Source organism: Rhinolophus sinicus, chromosome X (assembly GCF_036562045.2).
Source record: "Rhinolophus sinicus isolate RSC01 chromosome X, ASM3656204v1, whole genome shotgun sequence".
Lineage (NCBI taxonomy): Eukaryota > Metazoa > Chordata > Mammalia > Chiroptera > Rhinolophidae > Rhinolophus > Rhinolophus sinicus.
The window spans coordinates 64,460,566-64,481,851 of NC_133768.1; the positions used below are offsets into that span (position 1 = coordinate 64,460,566).

The 21,286-nt window shown below is 35.5% G+C and overlaps 1 protein-coding gene across 4 annotated transcripts in view; it reads left to right on the top strand.

Annotated features, from left to right (window-relative positions):
* DIAPH2 (diaphanous related formin 2) overlaps positions 1–21,286 on the top strand; it is an 823,692-nt gene that overhangs the window by 438,380 nt on the left and 364,026 nt on the right. For all 4 annotated transcript variants that reach the window (XM_019756670.2, XM_074323226.1, XM_019756672.2 and 1 more), the window contains one exon: positions 238–367. In XM_019756670.2, the coding sequence (XP_019612229.1) occupies positions 238–367 (130 nt within the window). The remainder of the gene's footprint in view (positions 1–237; positions 368–21,286) is intronic.

The following is a 21,286-nucleotide window of genomic DNA, read 5'->3' on the forward strand; positions in this document are numbered from 1 at the left end:
CAAATAATATAGACTCAAGTAGAATTTTTCACTTTTTTGGATCATCATTTTCGCTTTTAAAATGTGGAGTTCATTTTAAAATGCAGAGCATTGTTACTAGACCCCATTAGGAACCTAACTCAATCTTTTTTTTAAACTAGTTATAATGAATTGAGTTCATTCATTCATTCCACTTGTTTTTAAAAAAAGTCTTTTTGCATTACTGAAAATACTGAAAGTTTTGTCATTTCATTGCAGATCAGAGATACTAAATCATCAGATCAGAAAACAACCCTCTTGCATTTTATTGCTGAAATTTGTGAGGAGAAATACCGGGATATCCTGAAATTTCCTGAAGAACTGGAACATGTAGAAAGTGCAAGCAAAGGTAATTGATTTGTAACTGCATTGAGACTATTCCTTGCCAAAGTATTAATATTATGTTTTAAATGGTGGGAGCTATAATCTATAAACATTGATCGTATATTTTTGTTTCTTTGTTCATGTAAGAAAATGGAGTTTCCATTAGCTTATATTTGATAGCATAGTGTGTTTTAATGGCATGCTTTTGACTTGCTTTATTTTTTTTTAACACTGCTAGGTTATTGAACTTTCATATCTCTGATCAGATAGTACATTCGTTCATTCATTCATTTCATAAACACGGGACTGTATTGTTTGCAAAGGAATCATACTATGGGTCTTTTGGTGATATCAAAATGATTGTGAGACTGTTCTTGCCTGAGTGTATTTAAACTCTGGCAAGTAGAAAGAAACACACGTACAAATACTTTATAAAATAAGGATCAATATGAGAAGTGCTACATGAAAAGTTAATGTACTGTGGTTTAGATGAGAGAGAAAGTACTTCTGAATGGGTAGATGAGAGAAGGCTTCATGGAAAAGTCCAAAAGGGATTAAACATGAGGATAGGATTTTTATAGGTATGGAAAAAGGCATACTTTTCAGAGAGCAAACAGTATGAGCAAGGTCGAGTGGCAGAATGTATTAGGATGAATGGAAGAGTGCTTGACTGTAAGGCTGGAACAGTAAGGTGATCCTCTCAGAGATTTCAGTGTCGTGCTAAGCAGTGTGGTCATCATTGAAGAATTAGAATAGGCACACCTTGGCACCACTGAGGAATAGGAAATGGAACAAAAATGTCTCCACGGTTGTAATTCAAGCTAATTAGCTTTGTTGGTTAGTGAGTATTATCTCCCGTTGCAAGAAGTTGAAAAATGAAAGGAAGGAGGATTAAGGAAATACTTTCTCAAGGTGAGATTATGTCTGTGGAGAAGTACATTGTCCCTCGTAGATAAGAGAAGTATGCCACAGATTTTATATTTTAAGTTGTACTGTGGTAATTCCATTTCTCTCTAACTCTGAGGACTTTCAGTAAGGACTCCAAAGCATATACATTTACCAAGTTTATTACAATCCATACAAATCTGTTAGTTCCCTTTGAAGGGGAAAACAGTGTGTCTATAAAGCCCAAAATATAGTTTGCGTAATATTGTTTAGCTGTCATCTCTGCTGGTCTGGTATTGTCAATCAGATCGTCACCGTATTTCTTTAATTGAATTTAGTGTGTCGCAATTTGTAGTCCAAGGACCAGAATAGCACTAGGAGACCAACTTTGACTCCATAGTACTATTTATTTGCTTTCTTTTTTATAAAAAGGAAGTTGATGATGTGATGGAAAATTATACTCACTGCAACTATAATAGCAGCTTTCTGGCAGGTGCTTTTCTAAAGAACTTCTATATCTTGGTCCATGGATTAAAAACACACCTTTATGACTAGAGGCATATTTACTAACATGTAAATAAAGTGGAATAATAACAACATTTAGAAAATTTGTATTATAATTTGAAACGAGAAATATCACAAATCAGACCAATTCTGAAATTAGATCATTACAGGGCTGTTACTACTTTTTCATTGCCCTTTACCAGAGTTTTTTTCTAAATTTCATTAGCTCAGTGTGTAGATTCAATTTCAGAAAGATTTTGGGAGGAAGCATGCCAAGGATATGTTCAAATAAAATGATCTGTCAGTTGTACAACGGTAGTTTTTAATTCTTACATTGAGCATACTTTGCATGAATATAGCTGATAAACATATTTTTAGTCAAAATAATCTGGAATAACTAATGAAATCTGGAATGAAGCTTATATCGGCTTTGATTTTTAAGTCTGAACACCTGTTTATCTACATCTATGTATCTATATGTGTGTCCGTTTCTAAATCTATATCATATCGTACACTTTTAGCCACTGCTGCTATTGAGGCCTGTGGAGCACAGCCTTGTGAGTTAGATAATATAAAATTGTAATCCTAGCTCTAGTACTTAATTAGTTCTATAACCTTGAGCTAGTAATTTATACTTTCAAGTTTTTTTTCCTCATCTGTAAAATGGGAATGACAGTAATAATAATATAAATGAGTTAACATGTTCAGAGTACGCAGTAAAATGTTTAGCACATAGTAAATATTCAGTTGTTGCTATACCACTAGTAGCAGTAGTAGTGGTAGTAATTGATATAATACTATGGATATTATAGTTGTTGCTATTGCCTTATTAGAAGGAAATGATCATAAGTTTCCAATAGTTCCTCCAGGCTCGGCTAAGAATGTGTTATATATATTCAATTCTATTTGTTTCCTGTGTCTGGGCTTTTGGTAAATCCTTTCATATTTTTCTTTTACAATATCACCAACTTCTTCCTCTCTATCCATTTCAAGAGCAAAATCTGTTTTTGTGTATTCTTCCTGCAAGTGTATTCAGGAGATTTTGCCAGAAATCCTCTTCCTATTTCACTGTTTTGGCCTCAGCAATCCCCATTCTCACATTATTTTCACTAGTTCTTTTTCTTTCTCTGTGAAATTCAGGCTCAGAGTTCTCAACTCAAAAAGTTCTTAAGCACATTCCGATTGCTTGCATCCCGCTTTCATTGCCTCCTAGTTCTTATTTCAGTGTGCCCGGACATATTTTCTCTTGAGCCCTTTTTAGTCCTTTCTAATAATCGTGTCTCTGTGTTTGATTTCATACTGTATCCCATGCCTGGAAATCTCACCTGCCCTGTCCTCCAACACAACAGATTCTTCATTTGTCAAATCACTGTCCAGAATCCTTTTATTTATTATTTATTTTTTTCCTCATATTTCATTACAAAGTCTTAGGAGAAAATACTTTTGAATTTAGTCTGCAGGAAAAAACAAATCATGGTGAAACAAGCCAACTACCTTTTATTTATACATTTTCTTGGTACTGGAGTCTAACTTACCCTGTTTGCTTAACATACATTTCAGTCCTGTTTGAATCTCATCCTGTAACCTCCAGTACTGTGTATAGCATATATACCGACGGTGCTCCACCCATCCAAAAAAATACACATTTTAAGAAAGGAAAAAACTATATTAAAATTGTAATACTCAATATATACTGATAACAAAAGATGAATGCAAGTCACGTTTGACTTCTGCAATTACAAGAGGTGCTCAAAGTGTTTACTATCAGCGTCCAGACACTTCTGATTATGGCGAACTACTGTTTGAGCAACATTGACCAAAGTGTCCATTTGTATGCATTTTGTTGGCACCCTTGTTATATTCCACAGTCCACCAGCAAAAATTGGAAAAAAAAAGAGATCAACACCACATAATTCATTTTATTTGATAATGGGCTATCTCCTTGTGAAATGATTGCCTTTGAAAACTAAAATAAAAAAGTACCTTTCTTTTTAAACTGGAGAGAGACAAATAAGATGAAACTAATTCAGTTAATGATTGAATTATATAACTCATTTTTAGGGACAACTGTATGACTACTAATACCTTTTCTCTCTGTTACTGGATTATTAGAATTCGAGTATCTTATTTTGACAGAGCAAGGAAGGAGCTTTTCTGTCTGGCATAGCAAATAACTGAAGTCATAGGCCTCAATTAACTGACAAAGAAAAAATTATGTCGAAGTGAAAGGGATACTGAAGGTAGGATATATGTGAGATCCATAGAAAAATTTATTTTATAATTACTTTTATTCTTTGTAAAGCTGAGCTTCTAAAATTCTGCGTATCTTGAAAGTTGCAAAGCTATAGTGTAAAATTAGCGTATTTTACTAGAGCTCTGCAACTCAAAGATATTGGGGAAAAACACATAATTTCTACATTGAAACAGATATATGTGTAATGGAGTAGAATGCAAAGTCCACATGAATTTTTAAAATAAAAAAGATGACTTCACAGAAATTTCACACTTGCAGCGGATCCCTAGGGGTACGTGTTCAATCTTCTCTTCCATTAGGGCTACTTGGGTGGGAAAAATTTATGAAGCATCGCCTAAAGAATTATAGACTGGTTTTGTTTTGTTTTGGTTTCATGTGTTTATTTATCTATTTAGTTGGTATTTCAGGGAGTGAGGAGGCAGACAGGCAGGGTGAGAGAGGAGAGGGGCAAACTTTCTTCTAAACAGAGATTCTCATAGCCCGTGTGAATAAGTTCAGAATCAAACAGTACGATGTAATTTTGTTACCAGTGAAATTAATAAAATAATATTGCTCTGGTCATTTTATTCGAGGTTAAATTACAAATCTGCAAGTCCTCTCATTCATGTTTGACATACCAATGAATCTGGAGAGAGAGAGAAAAAAGGTTGCTATAGAGACCCTGACACCTTTAAAATATTGAAGGTACTTCAGATAAGCCACAGTTACCTTTTCCCAATGATTAATTTTAAAGATTACATGTATATGTGCGTATATAAATACATATAATAGATATCTAGATATTATGCTGTATAAAGCATTGCTAGTTACTAGACATAATTTATAAATCTTTATTATTTTTCCCCCCTTATGGCTATCCCTTTAACTTTCAGCTTTGAGGATTTTTACGGTTTGATTTAAAACCTCTAATGTTTTATAGGTCAGCTCCAGGGATTAAACCAAAGGGGTTAGTAAAGTTTAATAAAACTATTCCACTCAATAGGGAAAAATTACATTAATGTCTTTGAGGGCACTATTAATCCTATGGTTTTGCGTAAATCCAAAATGGGGTTCACTTCAGTTATATTAGTGTCAGCATACAAAAGAGAAGCTGGTTACGTTTCCTATAAACAGTGTTAATTTATTTTGTGTTAAATCAATTATTATAAAATTTAATGACCAACTACACCTTTTGATATCTGCCACTTTTCCATGTCATAGTAAATAACTCTGATCACGTTTTTATCCACTCAGACTTCTTCACAGGATTAATAATGATAAAAGTTCAGATTAGAGGACATACTGTAGGGAAAAACATCTATGAAATAAAGAAAAAGAAAAAAGTAAAACAATAGCAGAGTAAAAATATTGGGGAATGGAAAAACAAACAAACAAACAAACAAACAAAAACCATTTTCTGAAACTCTAGAGCTGGCAGAAGCTTTGGAGATCATCTAGTTCCTGCGAAAAGGGACCCAAGATGGCATTTTGTCCAAATTCATCTTTTTACAGTTGAAGAAACTGAGGCCCAGAATGATATAAGAATCACACAACTGGGTGGGAGAGTCAATGAAAGTTTGCAGACCTTGTCTGGAGTTATTTTATTACATATATTTCAGCTCCGTTTTTGCTTCCTTTGTGGTCTAAAATATACAACAGAGATTCATGCTCACATATTGGAAAACATATAGAAAGTAAATGCTGACCAAATGAAAGACTTACTGGACTGTAAATGCTACTTCCTCTGTGTAGTGGTCCACAGTCTCTCTTGCCCGATTTTGATGAAATTACTCTCACCTTTTTCTGTGTCACAGTAGCACGTTAGCCTTATTAGTAATACAGCACATACACATTTGCATTTTTTATTAATTGTTTGCTTCTCTATGTACCCGCTAGATTGAGTTCTTCAGTGGCAAGGACTACGCCCCATTTGTCCCTACAGTCTCAGTGCTAGTGCAGCATCTCCGAAGCAGATGCTCAATAAATGTTTATTAACTTGCAGCATTGCATGTCATTTTAGTGTAGCAGGCATGTTTCAAATTAAGAGGTGGGAAAGTGATAAATAGAGACTCGCAAACTCAAAATTACTGTTTGCTGTAAATATGAGAGAAAAAACAAGATCAGTTAGAATAAATACGACACTGGGATTTAACAATATTTCTTCGTCCATATTTTACTCCTTTCAAGCAGAAAGTTAAAATCGGAAACAATTGAGTTAATAACAGAGAAGACCTAAAATAACGGAGGCCACCAAACCATGATGGTTTATGGTGAACAGTAAAGATTAAAAGTCACATGAGAACTAATGGCAGTAACCTGTCTCACTGTAATATCTGCTGAAACTTCTATAACAAGGGCTGAAACTTCTATCTTTCATTGTAATGCCTGAAAAAAATTACTTTTACATTGTCCACTGTTGGTTTTATTGACAAATATTCGAATTATGGAACAAAATCCTGGAGCATTTAACATATAGTGGTTACTCACAGGACAAGATGTGAGAGAATATTAAACTGTAGGATTTCCTAACAGATGTAAACTTTGAGTTTTAGTCTAACTTTTTAGAAGCACAGAATGATAATATACCAATGTGACAAAATGTCAATAGAATTGACCTTACTTAAATGTTAGCAGTTGAGTTAAACTGAGTATACATCCTACAGTTACATCATTTTAATAAAAAAGTTAAATTGTTTGTATAGCTTCCATTGGACTTTTTCATATATACTGTTTAAAATAGCTTAGAATGCGATTCATTCAGCAAAAATTATATCAACACCATGAATAGCTTATGAAATTTACGGGAATGTTAAGTTTTAGGGAATCCAAGTCGTAAATTTTCCCATTTGTTATGCTTCTTTCTTCCTTACTCTCACCAAGTCACCCCTAATTTTTTTTTTTTTTTAACAAACTGAATTTCTTTAAAATAATAGAAACTATAAGAGGTCTAGAACAAATATAGAAAATGTCTTCAACCTCAAATATGAAAAGGACTTAGGAAAAAAAGCATGTTTTCTTGCTGGTGAGTACTCATTACCAACCAGTGTTTTCAATTCATAACATATCAAAACACTCTAATTCATTTTCATTTCAAGAGGAAACTGTGGAAAATATTAACATCTTCAATTAGGAGTAGAAGGAAGCAGAGACCATGGCCATTTGGATTTGAGCAAAATGTTTCAACGTAAATCAACATTTTTTTAAATTAAAGTTTAATGGGGTGACAGTGGTTACAAAGTTACATAGATTTAAGGTGTACAATTCTGTATTACATCATCTATATATCACATTGTGTGTTCACCACCCAGAGTCAGTTCTCCTTCTATCACCATATATTTGATCCCCTTTACCCTCATCTACCACCCCATTCCCCCTTACCCTCTGGTAACCACTAAACCATTCTCTGTGTCTATGAGTTTTGATTCTTTGTTTTTCCTGTTCTTTTTGTTATTTTCTGTTTTATATACCACATATGAGTGAAATCATATGGTTCTCAACTTTTTTCTGTCTGACTTATTTCGCTTAGCATTATAATCTCAAGATCCATCCATGTTGTCACAAATGTTCCTGTTTCATCTTTTCTTACCGCCGAATAGTATTCCATTGTGTATATATACCACAACTTCTTTATCCATTCATCTATCGAAGGACATTTTGGTTGTTTCCATGTCTTGGCCACTGTAAACAAAGCTGCAATGAACATTGGAGCACACGTGTCTTTATGTATAAATGTTTTCATATTTTTTGGGTAGATACCCAGGAGAGGGATTGCTGGGTCATATGATAATTCTATTCGTAATTTTTTGAGGAACCTCCACACTGCCTTCCATAACGGCTGCACCAGTCTGCATTCCCACCAACAGTGTATGAGGGTTCCTTTTTCTCCACAGCCTCTCCAACATTTGTTACTATTTGTCTTGTTGATGATAGCCATTCTGACTGGGGTGAGGTGATATCTCATTGTGGTTTTTATTTGCATTTCTCTGATGATTAGTCATGTTGAGTATTTTTTCATATGTCTATTTGCCATTTGTATGTTCTCTTTGGAGAAATGTCTCTTAAGGTCCTCTGCCCATTTTTCAATTGGGTTGCTTGTTTTTTTGTTGTTGAATTTCATGAGTTCCTTGTATATTCTGGATATTAACCCCTTATTGGAGCCATTGTTTGGAAAAATCGTTTCCCATTCAGTTGGTTGGGTCTTTATTTTGTCAGTGGTTTCGTTCTCTGTGCAGAAGATTTTTATGTAGTTTGATATGGTCCCATTGATTTATTTTAGCATTTACTTGCCTTGCCTTTGAAATCAAATTCATAAAAATCCTCTTTCTACCCAAGGTCCATAAGTTTAGTACCTATGTTTTCTTCTGTGCAGGGTATTGTTTCAGGTCTTATGCTTAGGTCTTTGATCCATTTTGAGTTAATTTTGGTACATGGTGACAGATAGCAGGCTAGTTTCATTCCTTTGCACGTGACTTTCCAATTCTCCCAGCACCATTTATTATAGAGGCTGTCTTTTCTCCATTGTAGGTTTCTGTCTTCTTTGTCAAAAATTATCTGTCCATTTTTATGTGGGTTTATTCCTGGGTTGTCAATTCTATTCCATTGGTCTATGTTTTTCTGCCAATACCATGCTGTTTTGATTATTGTTGCCCTGCAGTACAAACTAAAGTCAGGCAGTGTGATACCTCCAGCGTCGTTCTTTTTTCTTGAGATTGCTTTGGCTATTTGGGGCTTTTTTGTGGTTCCATACAAATCTGATGATTTTTTTGTTCTGTTTCTTTAAAACATGCCATTGGGATTTTGATGGGGATTGCATTAAATCTGTATATTGCTTTGGGTAATATGGACATTTTAACTATGTTGATTCTTCCAATCTGTGAACACGGAATGTCTTTCCATTTCTTTGTGTCTTCTTCAATTTCTTTTAACAATGTCGTATAACTTTTAGTTCATAGGTCTTTCACATCCTTGGTTAAGTTTATTCCTAGGTATTTTTGTTGTTGTTGTTGCAATTGCAAAAGGAATTGTTTATTTTTTCTTTTATTTTTTATTTCTTTTTCTGAGATTTCATTGTTAGTATGTAGGAATACAGTGGACTTTGGCATGTTGATTTTGTAGCCGGCAACTTTACTGTATTCATTTAATGTTTCTTTTTTTTTAAATTTTATTTTATTAAATTTATTGGGGTGACAATTGTTAGTAAAATTACATAGATTTCAGGTGTACAATTCTGTATTACATCATCTATAAATCCCATTGTGTGTTCATCACCCAGAGTCAGTTCTCCTTCCATCACCATATATTCGATGAGAGAGTAATGCTGAGCAAAACAAGTCAGACAGAAAAAGCAGAGAACCATGTGATTTCACTGATATGTGGTATATAAACCAAAAACAACAAAAGAACAAGACAAACAAATGAGAAACAGAAACTCATTTAATGTTTCTAATAGCTTTGTGGTAGAGTCTTTAAGGTTTTGTATATATAGCATCAGGTCATCTGCAAAGAGTGACAGTTTGACATCTTCATTCCCTATTTGGATGCCTTTTATTTTTTTCTCTTGCCTGATTGCTTTGGCGAGGACTTCCAACACTATGTTGAAAAGCAGTGGTGATAGGGGACAGCTCTGTCATGTTCCTAAATGTAGCACGAAAGGTTTTAGTATTTCACTGTTAATTATGAGATTAGCTGAGGGTTTGTCATATATGGCCTTTATTATGTTAAGGTATTTTTCTTCTGTTCCCATTTTATTATGTGCTTTAATCATAAATGGATGTTGTGTCTTGTCAAATGCTTTTTCTGCATCAATTGATAAAATCATATGATTTTTGTCCTTTATTTTGTTTATGTGATGTATCACATTGATGGATTTGCATATGTTGAACCATCCTTGTGTCCCGGGGATGAACTGCAGTTCGTCGTTATGTATAATCTTTTTAATGCTTTGTTGCTTTCGATTTGCTAGAATTTCTTTAGGATTTTTGCATCTGTATTCATCAGAGATATTGGTTTGTAATTTTTTTGTGTTATCGTTTCCAGGTTTGGTATCAGGGTAATCTGGCCTCATAAAATGAGTTGGGGAGTATTGTCTCTTTTTCAGTTTTTTGTAATATTTTCAGGAGGACAGGTATTAGATCGTCTTTGAAGGTTTGGTAGAATTCAATAGTGAAGCCATCTCGTCCCGGACTTTCGCTTTTGGGAAGGTTTCGGATGACTGATTCAGTTTCTTTCCTGTTGATTTGTCCATTTAGATTTTCCAGTTCTTCATGATGCAGCCTACCATGTTTCCTCGAAAATAAGACCTACCCAAACCATCAGCTCTAATGCGTCTTTTGGAGCAAAAATTAATGTACGGCCCGGTCTTATATAAGACCCACTATTTATATTATGTTATGTTATGTTATATCATATCATATCATGTCATATAAGACCCTGTCTTATATTATAGTAAAATATGCCTGGGTTTTATATTAATTTTTGCTCCAAAAGATGCATTAGAGCTGATGGTCCGGCTAGGTCCTATTTTCTGGGAAACACGGTAGGAAGGCTATATATTTGTAAGAACATGTCCATTTCTTCTAGGTTATTGAATTTTTTTATAGACTTCTGTAGGCACTTGTCAGGGTTCCTAAGCTTTTGCATTGCAGCATCTTTTTCTGCTAGGCGATTCTATGCATCGCTTAATGTGAAGCACACCATTGCCTTGCCTGTCTCTGAGCGAGCATGGGCTTCTGCACTTTTTCCAAACTGAAATGACACTCCCTTCCCTGCGCTCTTTTGAGCCTTAGGTATCTTTTTGAAGCCGCAGCTTAAATCTCACCCCTCCATAATGGCTTCCTCAACTGTTTTGACTTTGCCTGGGCTCTCACTTTCCTGTTCTTCCATAGCACTTATTGGAACATCTTAGTTTGATACTTGATCCTCTCCTGCATCACAATATAAGGATTCTGTGTTTTTGACTGCATCCCGGCATGGTGCTTTCTGAAGTAATGTAAGACTTCATTAATCTGATTTAGAGGGTAAAATCTGACACAGTAGTGGCATGGGAAACTCAGCACAGTGAATGCTTATTGAACATGAGCCTCATCCTAGGCGCTGTCTTTATTTAATCCCAGATTGGATAATTAAATTAACTGACATATTGACAGATATTTAATTTCAACTTCTTACACATTACATAACAGGTAGAAAAAATCAGGTCTTCAGAATGTATTCTTGAAAACTAATGTATGGTTTTAGAAATCATTATACTGGTTACCCATCGAGTGGGTTAGGGACTGGAAGGGATCACGTACGGGGCTTCTGGGGTGCTGGTCATGGTTTGTTTCTTGATCCAGATCCTGTTTTCATGGGTGTGTTTAGTTTGTGAAAATCCATTCCGCTGGTCACCTATGTGCACAATGTGTGTATGCCTTAACAAAACATTTTTAATAAGCTGGTCATTCAGATTTTTAAAATGTGTAGTGTCTTAGGAAAAGTGAGAAAGATCCCACATTTTAATTCAAAAGGGTTTAACCTGTGCTTAGGTCACATTCATTGTATAACTATCTGCTGACAGAGTTGATCTTATGTTATTAGAAATAATTACTTTTTTCTTTTTCAGCAAGTTGTATGTCACTTAAGGATTTGATCAAAGTGTCTTTTAGTCTTAAGAGTTGATGTGTGCACTCTAGTATTTAAAAAAACCCTCCACCCATATTATATACCATGTAAACATTCAAGGTGATTTTTCTATAGTTCTTGTCAATATTATGCTGTCTTGTATATTGTTGAATCCCAACGTGTCCCGAGCATATGCTGAGTTAAAATTTTCACCAAGAGACTGTCACTACTGTCATTGTTATCGCTGTCTTTGCTTCAGTGTCAGGAAACAGGCTATGTGGGAATATTGCTCAGTTTTGTCTCATTGTAAATTCAAGCTCGTTAGCTGAAAAGTGAATATTCATACATAAGATGTTACAACTTGATTGACTCCTGAAGTAAAACCCGGGGACATACTGATGCAATAGGTTAAAGTACTGATGTTGGGTAGTTATGTCAAGGTAGAGAGGGGAAAGTAAGGGAAGAGGTTAAGAATGACATTAATGAAGAAAGAAGCAGCTGTTTGCTGCCATAGCAGAGTCAGAAGAGGTGGCTCATGCCCTGAATGGCGATTCCCTTGCCCCTTGAGAGAAAATTGGTGGAATCTGGAAATCAACTTGGTTACTGTTCCTTTGCTTTCATGACTACCATTCCTTCTGACAGAGTCATCAGTAAGGACCAGCCAGGTTTGAAGGACATAGGAGGTGGGGATTTCAGGCGATCACAACAGCAGTATCAGAGCGACCTAAGCAGTTGCCTGCATTCTCCACTTTTCACACCCTTCTAATATTGCTGGAACACAAGAACCAAGTTGTAGGGGGCTACACTGCTGAGGTGATTTCTTGAATTTAGTTGGGGTCTTTATCTGGAATACATATTCTACAAGTTGATGAAGTAAATTGGTAAGTGACAAATACAATATTTACTTGTGCCAATTTTATATGACCCAAACTCCTTAACAGTATTTCCACGTGGAACAGTCAGAATGGAGCTGACATTTTTATGTAAACATTCAGTAAAATAGTAAGAGAAAAAACCCTGAGACCTATTGGAAGCTAAAAGCTCTGTGGGAAAGGATTCTGGTATAGTCATATGTGGAAGAAACACGTGCTAGAAGTAATATGTGCAGAGAAGAGAATCATAACATTTTATATGTTCTAATTTCAACTTTGTTGTTACTTACTTGTTGGGTCATAGTTTGGCCATTTAACCTTTCAGAGTCTGTATCCTCATTTGTACAATAATGGTCCTTAATTTGATAAATAGAGGTGGTTGTATTTAGCTTACTTAATCCCTCCATGTGATTATGATAATAAAATTGGATATTCAGTGTGGAAATTCCTTAGAAGTAGGGTGACAGATAGAGAGATAGATAGATAGATAGATAGATAGATAGATAGATAGACAGACAGACAGACAGATAGATAGATGTTTATTATTCAAGCTAGTATGACAGTGTTAATTCCATATGATTTCAATCAGGTTTTTTGTTTTTGTTCAGTCCCATTTTAAAAATGAAGGTCAGAATTCACTTTTTAAATCATAAAGCTTTCCGAAATAATACACGATGTCATTAATTTTATTTTCATCACAGGTTGCTTTACTTTTCTCCATTTTTCAGTCTTTTAGAAATATGACTCTAAAAGCATGATCACAGAGGCTCATCTCATGAGTTGATCATAAAAGTTCCAATATCTTATTTTGTTGGAGTATCTCCTTCCTTAGTATGTATAAAAATTGAAGAAAAGAAAACACGTGTAGTTTTTAATTGAATATTCTAAGTAATAGTAAACGTTTAGGGGAAAATAAAATAGACATGAATTTTAAATATTATTATAATAACTAATAAAAAAATCATAAAGCATTTCTTTTATGTGCATTTTAAAGAAAAGAATTCTGCTAGCATTTGTAGCAGAAAACCCAAGTCTAATGTTTATACTAGTTATTGTTTATTCACTTCATTGTGCATTTTTCCAAATACCTAATAATGATAATAATAACCATTTATGAAGAGCTCACTAAGTGCCAGGCACTGTATTAAATATGGTTTTATAGAAAAGGAGACTGAATCTCAGAAATATTACGTGAAGTGCTCAAGGTCACACAGTTAATAAGCGCTGAGATTTTGGCTACTTCTATATCCCTTGTTCTTTTCACTGTAACGTCACTGAGAGTAATATCAAAAACAGAGTTGAAAAAACTAAAATAAAAAATTGTATCCATAAATTTAAGAGAAACTGAGAAAGCATTGCAAACCTTGGTGAATTCTGTATTAATAGGAACACTGATTATTATAATCAGTGACACCCAATGACACCATACAACTACAGACACTTGTTGGTGTACTGTAAAACTACAGACACTTATTAGTATTAGTACTGTAAAACTACAGTACACCAATAAATATATAAAAATGATGTCATTAGAATTTGGGGTTTCATTCAGTTGATGTTTGCGTGTCTGTGTCCACAGAGAACAGTAATACACACTGATGATGAACAAAGAATAAATAACTCCATTGGCCACACTTCCTGAAGGATATGCTCATCGACTAAACACATGTTTATTTTACTCTAATGAGACAAGTACTTGTGGTCCCAGGGTTGTACATTTGTAGCCCTTGTGTTAAATATGTCACTTTTCTTCAGTTATCTATGGAGGTATGGATATGCTTCAAATTAATTTTTGCATTTATTCATGTATCTTTTCTTACTAGAAACCACCATAAATCGGTGGTCTTCTAAAGAAAATGAATCATCTCACACATTTCTATTAATTGGCTTAATTTATATGCCAGCTTATTTACAAATTCATTAGAAATGATTCTTAACCCTTAAATGGGCAAATGGCACATGGACAGGACACTCTCAGAAGAAAAACATACCAAATATGTTCAACCTCATCAGTAATGGAAGAAATGTACATAAAACAATGAGATACAAGGTTTCAGCCATTGGATTGGCAGAGGTTAAAAACAAACAATAACACATACTCAGAGCTGGTACAGGTATTATAAGGGAGATCCTTATGTGTTAATGGTGCATGTTCAAGATGACTTCAGCTTTTTGGAAAGCAAAATGTATTAAGAGCTTCAAACTAATTGCAGACCTTTAATTTGTCCTAAGAGGATGATCAGAAATGGGCACCGAGATTTATGCACCAGAACTCCATTGTAATATTTATATCAGTGCATAATTAGGAACATCCCAAATAGCTAAAAATTAAGGGAATTGATAAAATGAATCATAGAGTATACATATAATGTAATATATTTGGAATAAAATCAAATTTTCAATGAACTTTAATGGCTGAGTGCAAATAACAAATTTTAAAAAAATTATATACAATAAGATCATAGTAATTTAATATACTTAGCAGTAATATTTTCTGTCAGTAATATTTTTGTATTTTTCATATTTTCTGTGTGGTGTATACAATTGATTCTTGTTATTTGCAGTAGTTATGTTCTGTGAAGTCTGAATTATCAAATACTGAACCATTGTTCCCAGGAGTAATACAGGGTTAGGTTCCTGTGAGCCTCTGGTTATAACATTTTCATCAGCTGATCAAAACATCACCTTGTTTTATGTGTGTTTCTGTTTAAAGACAACCATTAAGATATGTATGGCTGATTCATTAACATTGAACTCACAGCCAGCAGCTCTATAACTCATGCCTGAAAGAAGCCTATTTAACACATGTATTTTCTCTGTAAGGCACATCACAGCCTTCCTGCATATAGGAAGTCCGCACAGCAGTTTAGCACTATGCCTGGGGGTCATTTTGAAGAAGGAAAATCTGATGTAATACAGAATTGTACACCTGAAATCTATGTAATTTTACTAACAATTGTCACCCCAATAAATTTAAAAAATAAATTAAAAAAAAAGGAAAATCACCAAAAGAAGCACAAAAATGAGGAAAACATGGCATTAATTAGGTCACAAAAAGACAGTTTTTTATAGTATGTGAGGTGAGCCAAGAAGGCAGAGTGTCACCTGTTCAACCTTAGCTGGAAACATGTGCATGAGACACCTCACATTTTTCACTACTCTGTGCACGTGTGTGTCTGTGAACGACTACACAATCACTGTGAATTTTGACTGGGGTTACAGATAAATTTCAGCAAGCAGGCAAATTCACAAATACAGAATCTATGAGTAATGAGCATCCACTGTATATTTATATGTATAAATATAAAATAATGCAATGCTAGAACTCACCCTGCCGTTCATTTATTCATTCAGTCATATCCTAAACAAATAATTATCGAGCACTTATCATATGCCTCGCAGCATTCTGGACACTTGGGCTACAGTAGTGAATAAAAGTTCTCATTTTCATGGGGGAAATAGACTAATGTAGTATAATTCCATTCTGTCATCAGTGGTATGAAGAAAAGTAAAGTTAAATAAGAAAATAGAGGATGGCGGAGGGTGCGGTATTACATACAGTGGTCAGGGAGGCCTCTTTATGGAGATGACATTTGGCCCGAAACTTGATTAAACTGAGGTAACAAGCCACATTCATATCTCAGTAAAGGACATTCCAAACAATGGGAAGAGTGAATGCAAAAGACCCTGAGTCTTCTACTTGCAGACTGTACTTGAGGGAGCCAGTGTAAGTAGACCAAAGTGAGTGATAGGAAAAGAGGTTGGAGGTGTAGCCAGGGGCAGTAGCCTGTATGACCTTTCAGGCCCTGGAATGGACTTTAGCTTTTATTCAGAGTTTGAAGGGTAACCATTAGCAGGTTGAAAGTATGGGCGTAGTGAGATCTGACTTACACGATTTAAGAGAATCATTCAGGCTGCCATGTGCAGAAATGGATTTCAGGAGGGCAGGAGTAGAGGGAGATCAGGAGATGACTGAAGTCAATCAAGTGAGGAAAGATGGGATAAGGGTGAAGGTTATGAGCGTCCACTTACTCTTTTTTTTAAAGATTAAGCATTTGCTGATAAATAGGAGAAGGAGTATGACGTTATGACTTCTTCAACACTGACTCCAGAGGCTGTAACTAGAACAACTGAAAAAAGATGGATTTGCCATCGATTGAAGTGGGGAAGACTGTACGAGGACCAGGTTTGGGAGTTGGGAATATCAGGAGTTCAGTCGTGTACATAGTAAGTTTTATGTGCCTATTCGATATAAAAATGGACACATCAAATAGACAGTGGGATATGAGACCCTGGGGTTCAGGGAGATATTGGCGTTAGAGAGAGGCATTTGAAAGTAATCAGCACCTCGATAGTATTTAAATCCATATGGTCGGTAAGTGCACCAGGAGAGTGAGAGTATATACAGAACCCTGGGGCTATGGATCCAGGTAACCAATACGGTCCTTTTGAGTGAATTAGAAGGAGACCAGCCATCTGAGAGGGTGTAAAGTCTCCTGGCCACTTCCGGCATGTAGAGGAATTGAATTTGATTGAAACACTAAAGAATAATGATAAGTAGAACTTTAGATATGCTCTATTAAACCAGTGCACCAGATGTTGCTCTGTTCTGCATGTAGTATATCGTTTGTATTATCTGTGAAGGAGCCTTTGTTTTAAGGAAAGTAAATACTAACGCACTTGTGTACACATACGTGCAGAAAATACTACACATGTGTATGTATGTATATATATTAGCCCTGAAAATTACGTACTTCTCTCTCTAAACTCTTGATCGTCATCCAAGTCCATATATAGTTATTTGGAGAGTAACACACATGAAATCATACACGGTGTTCTGGGTTTGAGAGGCTCTGCGTGTGTGCAAAGACTTATCACCTAGAAATTCTTACATTTTTAAATATATATGATTATTTTTATTTATTTTGGAAATCTTTGGTTCCAACGTTTTCTAATCAGAACTCGGAACATATGCAAGTTCTTAAGAAAAATGCATTGAGGAAAACCAGACACCATTTTTGTGGCTTTAAGACTCTACCACTGTGTGCAGTTCACTCTATATTTTTTTCATTAGGCATGATTGACGAACAAAAACTGCATATATTTAAGTTACACAGAGTGATGTTTCAGTAAATGTATATATTGTCAACAAGCTAATTAACATATCCATCACCTCACAGAGTTACCTTTGTGTGTGTGTGTAGTGAGAACGCTTGAGATCTACTCTCTTAGCAAATTTTGAGTATACAATCCCTTATTATTAACTATAGTCACAATGTTCTATATTAGATCTCCGGAATGTACTCATTTTATAACGGAAAGTTCATACCCTTTGATCAATTATCTCCAACTTGCCCCCATCCTCCAGCCTGTAATCTACTCTCTGTTACTATGAGTTCAACTTTTTTTTTTCCATTTCACATATAAATGAGATCATGAAATATTTGTCTTTCTGTGTCTCGCTAATTTCATTTAATGTAATGTTGTTGCAAATGGTTGGATTTCATCTCTTTTAAGGATGAATAATATTCATATATATACACACACACATACACACACATATATATATACACACACATATATATACACAAATATATATATGCATGTATGTCGCATTTATATATGTACATGTTACATTTTCTTTATCCATTCATCTGTCCATGGATATTTAGATTGTTTCCATATCTCGGCTACTGTGAATAATGTTGCAATGAACACAGGAGTGTAGATACCTCTGAGATAGTGATTTCAGCTTTTTTTAAAGGGGAGACGGATAGCTGTGTTTGTATTTTGATTATATTTCTGCAACATAATCATTCTGATGGGAATTAAAACAGGCAGGTGATCGCAGGACATGGAAGCAGTTTAAACATAGGTACAGATCATGTCGATAGTAAGCGAGGATTCTGTGGAAATGAGTGCTGTAACACATTCCAAGACACCATTGCCCTGTGGCAGTGAGCAGCACCGTTTCCGACACCTTTGTATCCGCTGCCTTTTCATTGGTAACAATGAGGGTAGAAAACTGTTCCTCCAGAAAAAGCAGTGAGCCAAACGCTAGCCCTGCTAACAGCTTTCCTGGAGAAATGCTATTTACCAAAATAAAGCCTAGAAAAGTGAAATTCTAGGATATGCCTAGTGAACTCCATCTGGATGTAGATAACCAACTAATCCTGAATTGCAGATGGTCAGCACCAGAAGCGTTATCTGGTTTCTGTTGTCCTCTTCTAGAGACAGGATTATACGAAAGTGATCACTGACATTTTAATTTTTACCTCTTTATGACTATTTTACAATAGCAGCAATGTAGGTTATAGAATTTTCCCCACTCTCAGTATTTTTAATAAACTTGAAATTAATACCTAGAAAGAAACATTGTCCTTAGCCTTGAGAATGTTTTCAAAAACATAATTTACAGGCACAATTTAAACTCTTTCATTATGCTCTAATCTTATTTTATAATAATATCAAGTGTTCCAAGATCTGTCATCTCTTTTTCGTAACTGAGGAGCCATAGCAGTGAGAGTGGAAAGGAAAGGGGAAATTCTGGAGAAATGCAGGACTTAAATATTGAATTCATTTGGGGTGTGACATGAGTGGCAGATGAGGAAACCACAATGGGTAGAAGGGTTGCAAAAACAGGAGGAATATTTGAATGCAGATATATGCAATAATTTGAAATTACCCGTATCGGTTTTTCAAAACACACATGATTCCCTGAATGGATTTCTCTTCAAGCATCAGCAGTGTCATAAAACTAGCATTCCAAAGTAGCATAAAAATTCTAGAGTTACCTGCAATTTCAGATTCAATATCAATTAAGTTTGGAAGGACATATAAAGAAATGTTTATTCTGCCTGATCATATTTCAAAACAAATATATAGCAGGGTCATACATTTAGCATTTTTGTATTCTGTGTTCTATCTGCATTTCTATTATCAAAATTAATTATTTCTCTAAGATTTGCTGTCATTTAAAGTAGTTAGCACGTAAAAATATATTCTGAGCCTTAATGTGACGTTAAAGGCTCATGAAGTTCAAATATTTTGCAAAATATAATTTAATTTTCTGTGGCTATTAATCACTGCAGAATCGCTTCTCTGTAAACACAGTCATGTGCAAAGTAAATCACACTCACAATGTGTTATATATGAAAAGAAATGTATATCTATAAACAGCTTTTTTTCTTCTTGCTTCTCTAACAACCATTATCAGTTAATCATCTTCGTACTAGGCCTCACTCTGGTGTTCCATGGTCTTAAATCAGTGGGAAGTTGTTGTCGTTAATGAAGCCGCTTGCAAGATGTTGTTTAGGACCATATTCGTGTTGAAATATTAAAACGTGTACATGATAAGCAAATACCTGAGATTGGAGGAAAGAAGAGCTCTGCCCCCCATAAGTGATTTCGAACCTCAGCTAGAAGCAGTTAATCTGAGTTAAGTCAATTCTACATCATTCTCCAGATTCTTGAATTCTAATTTTGTGCCAGGTGAACTTGAGGGAGTAGCACCAGACAAGAGCAGCGACACTGTCGCTGGTCAGCATTGTTCTCTTCAGCAGTGCTTGCTGCCTGCTATCCAAGTGTGCAGTGTGTGAGCGGCTATGAGCGCGCGAGTTCTGTAACACCTTAATTAAAAAAATCAGGGCCGGCCCGGTGGCTCAGGCGGTTAGAGCTCCATGCCCCTAACTCCCAAGGCTGCCGGTTCGATTCCCACATGGGCCAGTGGGCTCTCAACCACAAGGTTGTCAGTTCAATTCCTGGAGTCCCACAAGGGATGGTGGGCTCTGCCCCCTGCAACTAAGATTGAACACGGCACCTTGAGCTGAGCTGCCACTGAGCTCCCGGATGGCTCAGTTGGTTGGAGCGCGTCCTCTCAACCACAAGGTTGCCAGTTCAGTTCCTCGACTCCCACAAGTGGGCTGTGCCCCCTGCAACTGGAAAATGGCAACTGGAACCTGGAGCTGAGCTGCACCCTCCACAACTAAGACTGAAAGGACAACAACTTGACTTGGAAAAAAGTCCTGGAAGTACACACTGTTCCCCAATAAAGTCCTGTTCCCCTTCCCCAATAAAATCTAAAAAAAAAAAAAAAATCAGTAGTGCCTGTCCCTGTGCTTTTGCTAGAGCTTTTTGACTCATGTGCTTGATTTCTGCTGTTTTTCTATTTTTATTTTTATTATTTGCTTGAAAGAAAAAAGAAATCCCTCCTTTGGCATTCTGGGGGAAAAACGTGCTAATTAAATTGTTGTGGAACATATTATCCTCTTTAGTTTTATACTGAGAATTTTAATGCAGAGGCACTGTAACAGGCTTTACAAATCAGAGTTTGCTGGATCCTTTACTATCGCTTCAAATTCACTGAAAAAGTCCATTCCCAGGGATATTGAGAATGCAAAGCAAGGTCAGACCAAAATAACATTTATTTCATGCAAGTTTCATTAGCCCTAGCCCTAGCTGAAGATAAAGGGGGGAAATGTTTCACAGGGAGTCATATGAGGTATTACTATATACAGACTTTTAGAAACAAAACACAGAAGTCTGAAAAGCTATCAGGTATTGCTTTGAAAGGAATCCAGAATTGTATGGATTTCTAGTATGTTGAAAAATGGTTTAAATGTACTGAGCTGTTCACAGCCTTTGGCTTTTACTTTTTATGTGAGTTATATCTGAACAAGGATTTTATTATAGTCACTGTTGTTCATGCTGCTATAGTTAAGTTTGTCAGCATTTCCATTACCACCCCACTATTTCAGTTGGGGTTCATAATTCAGCTTTAGAAGTCACCCTGGGCTAAGGGTTGGCATATGTATTTTCAACTTGTGGTGGTGATGGATGTAAGTGTGATTAA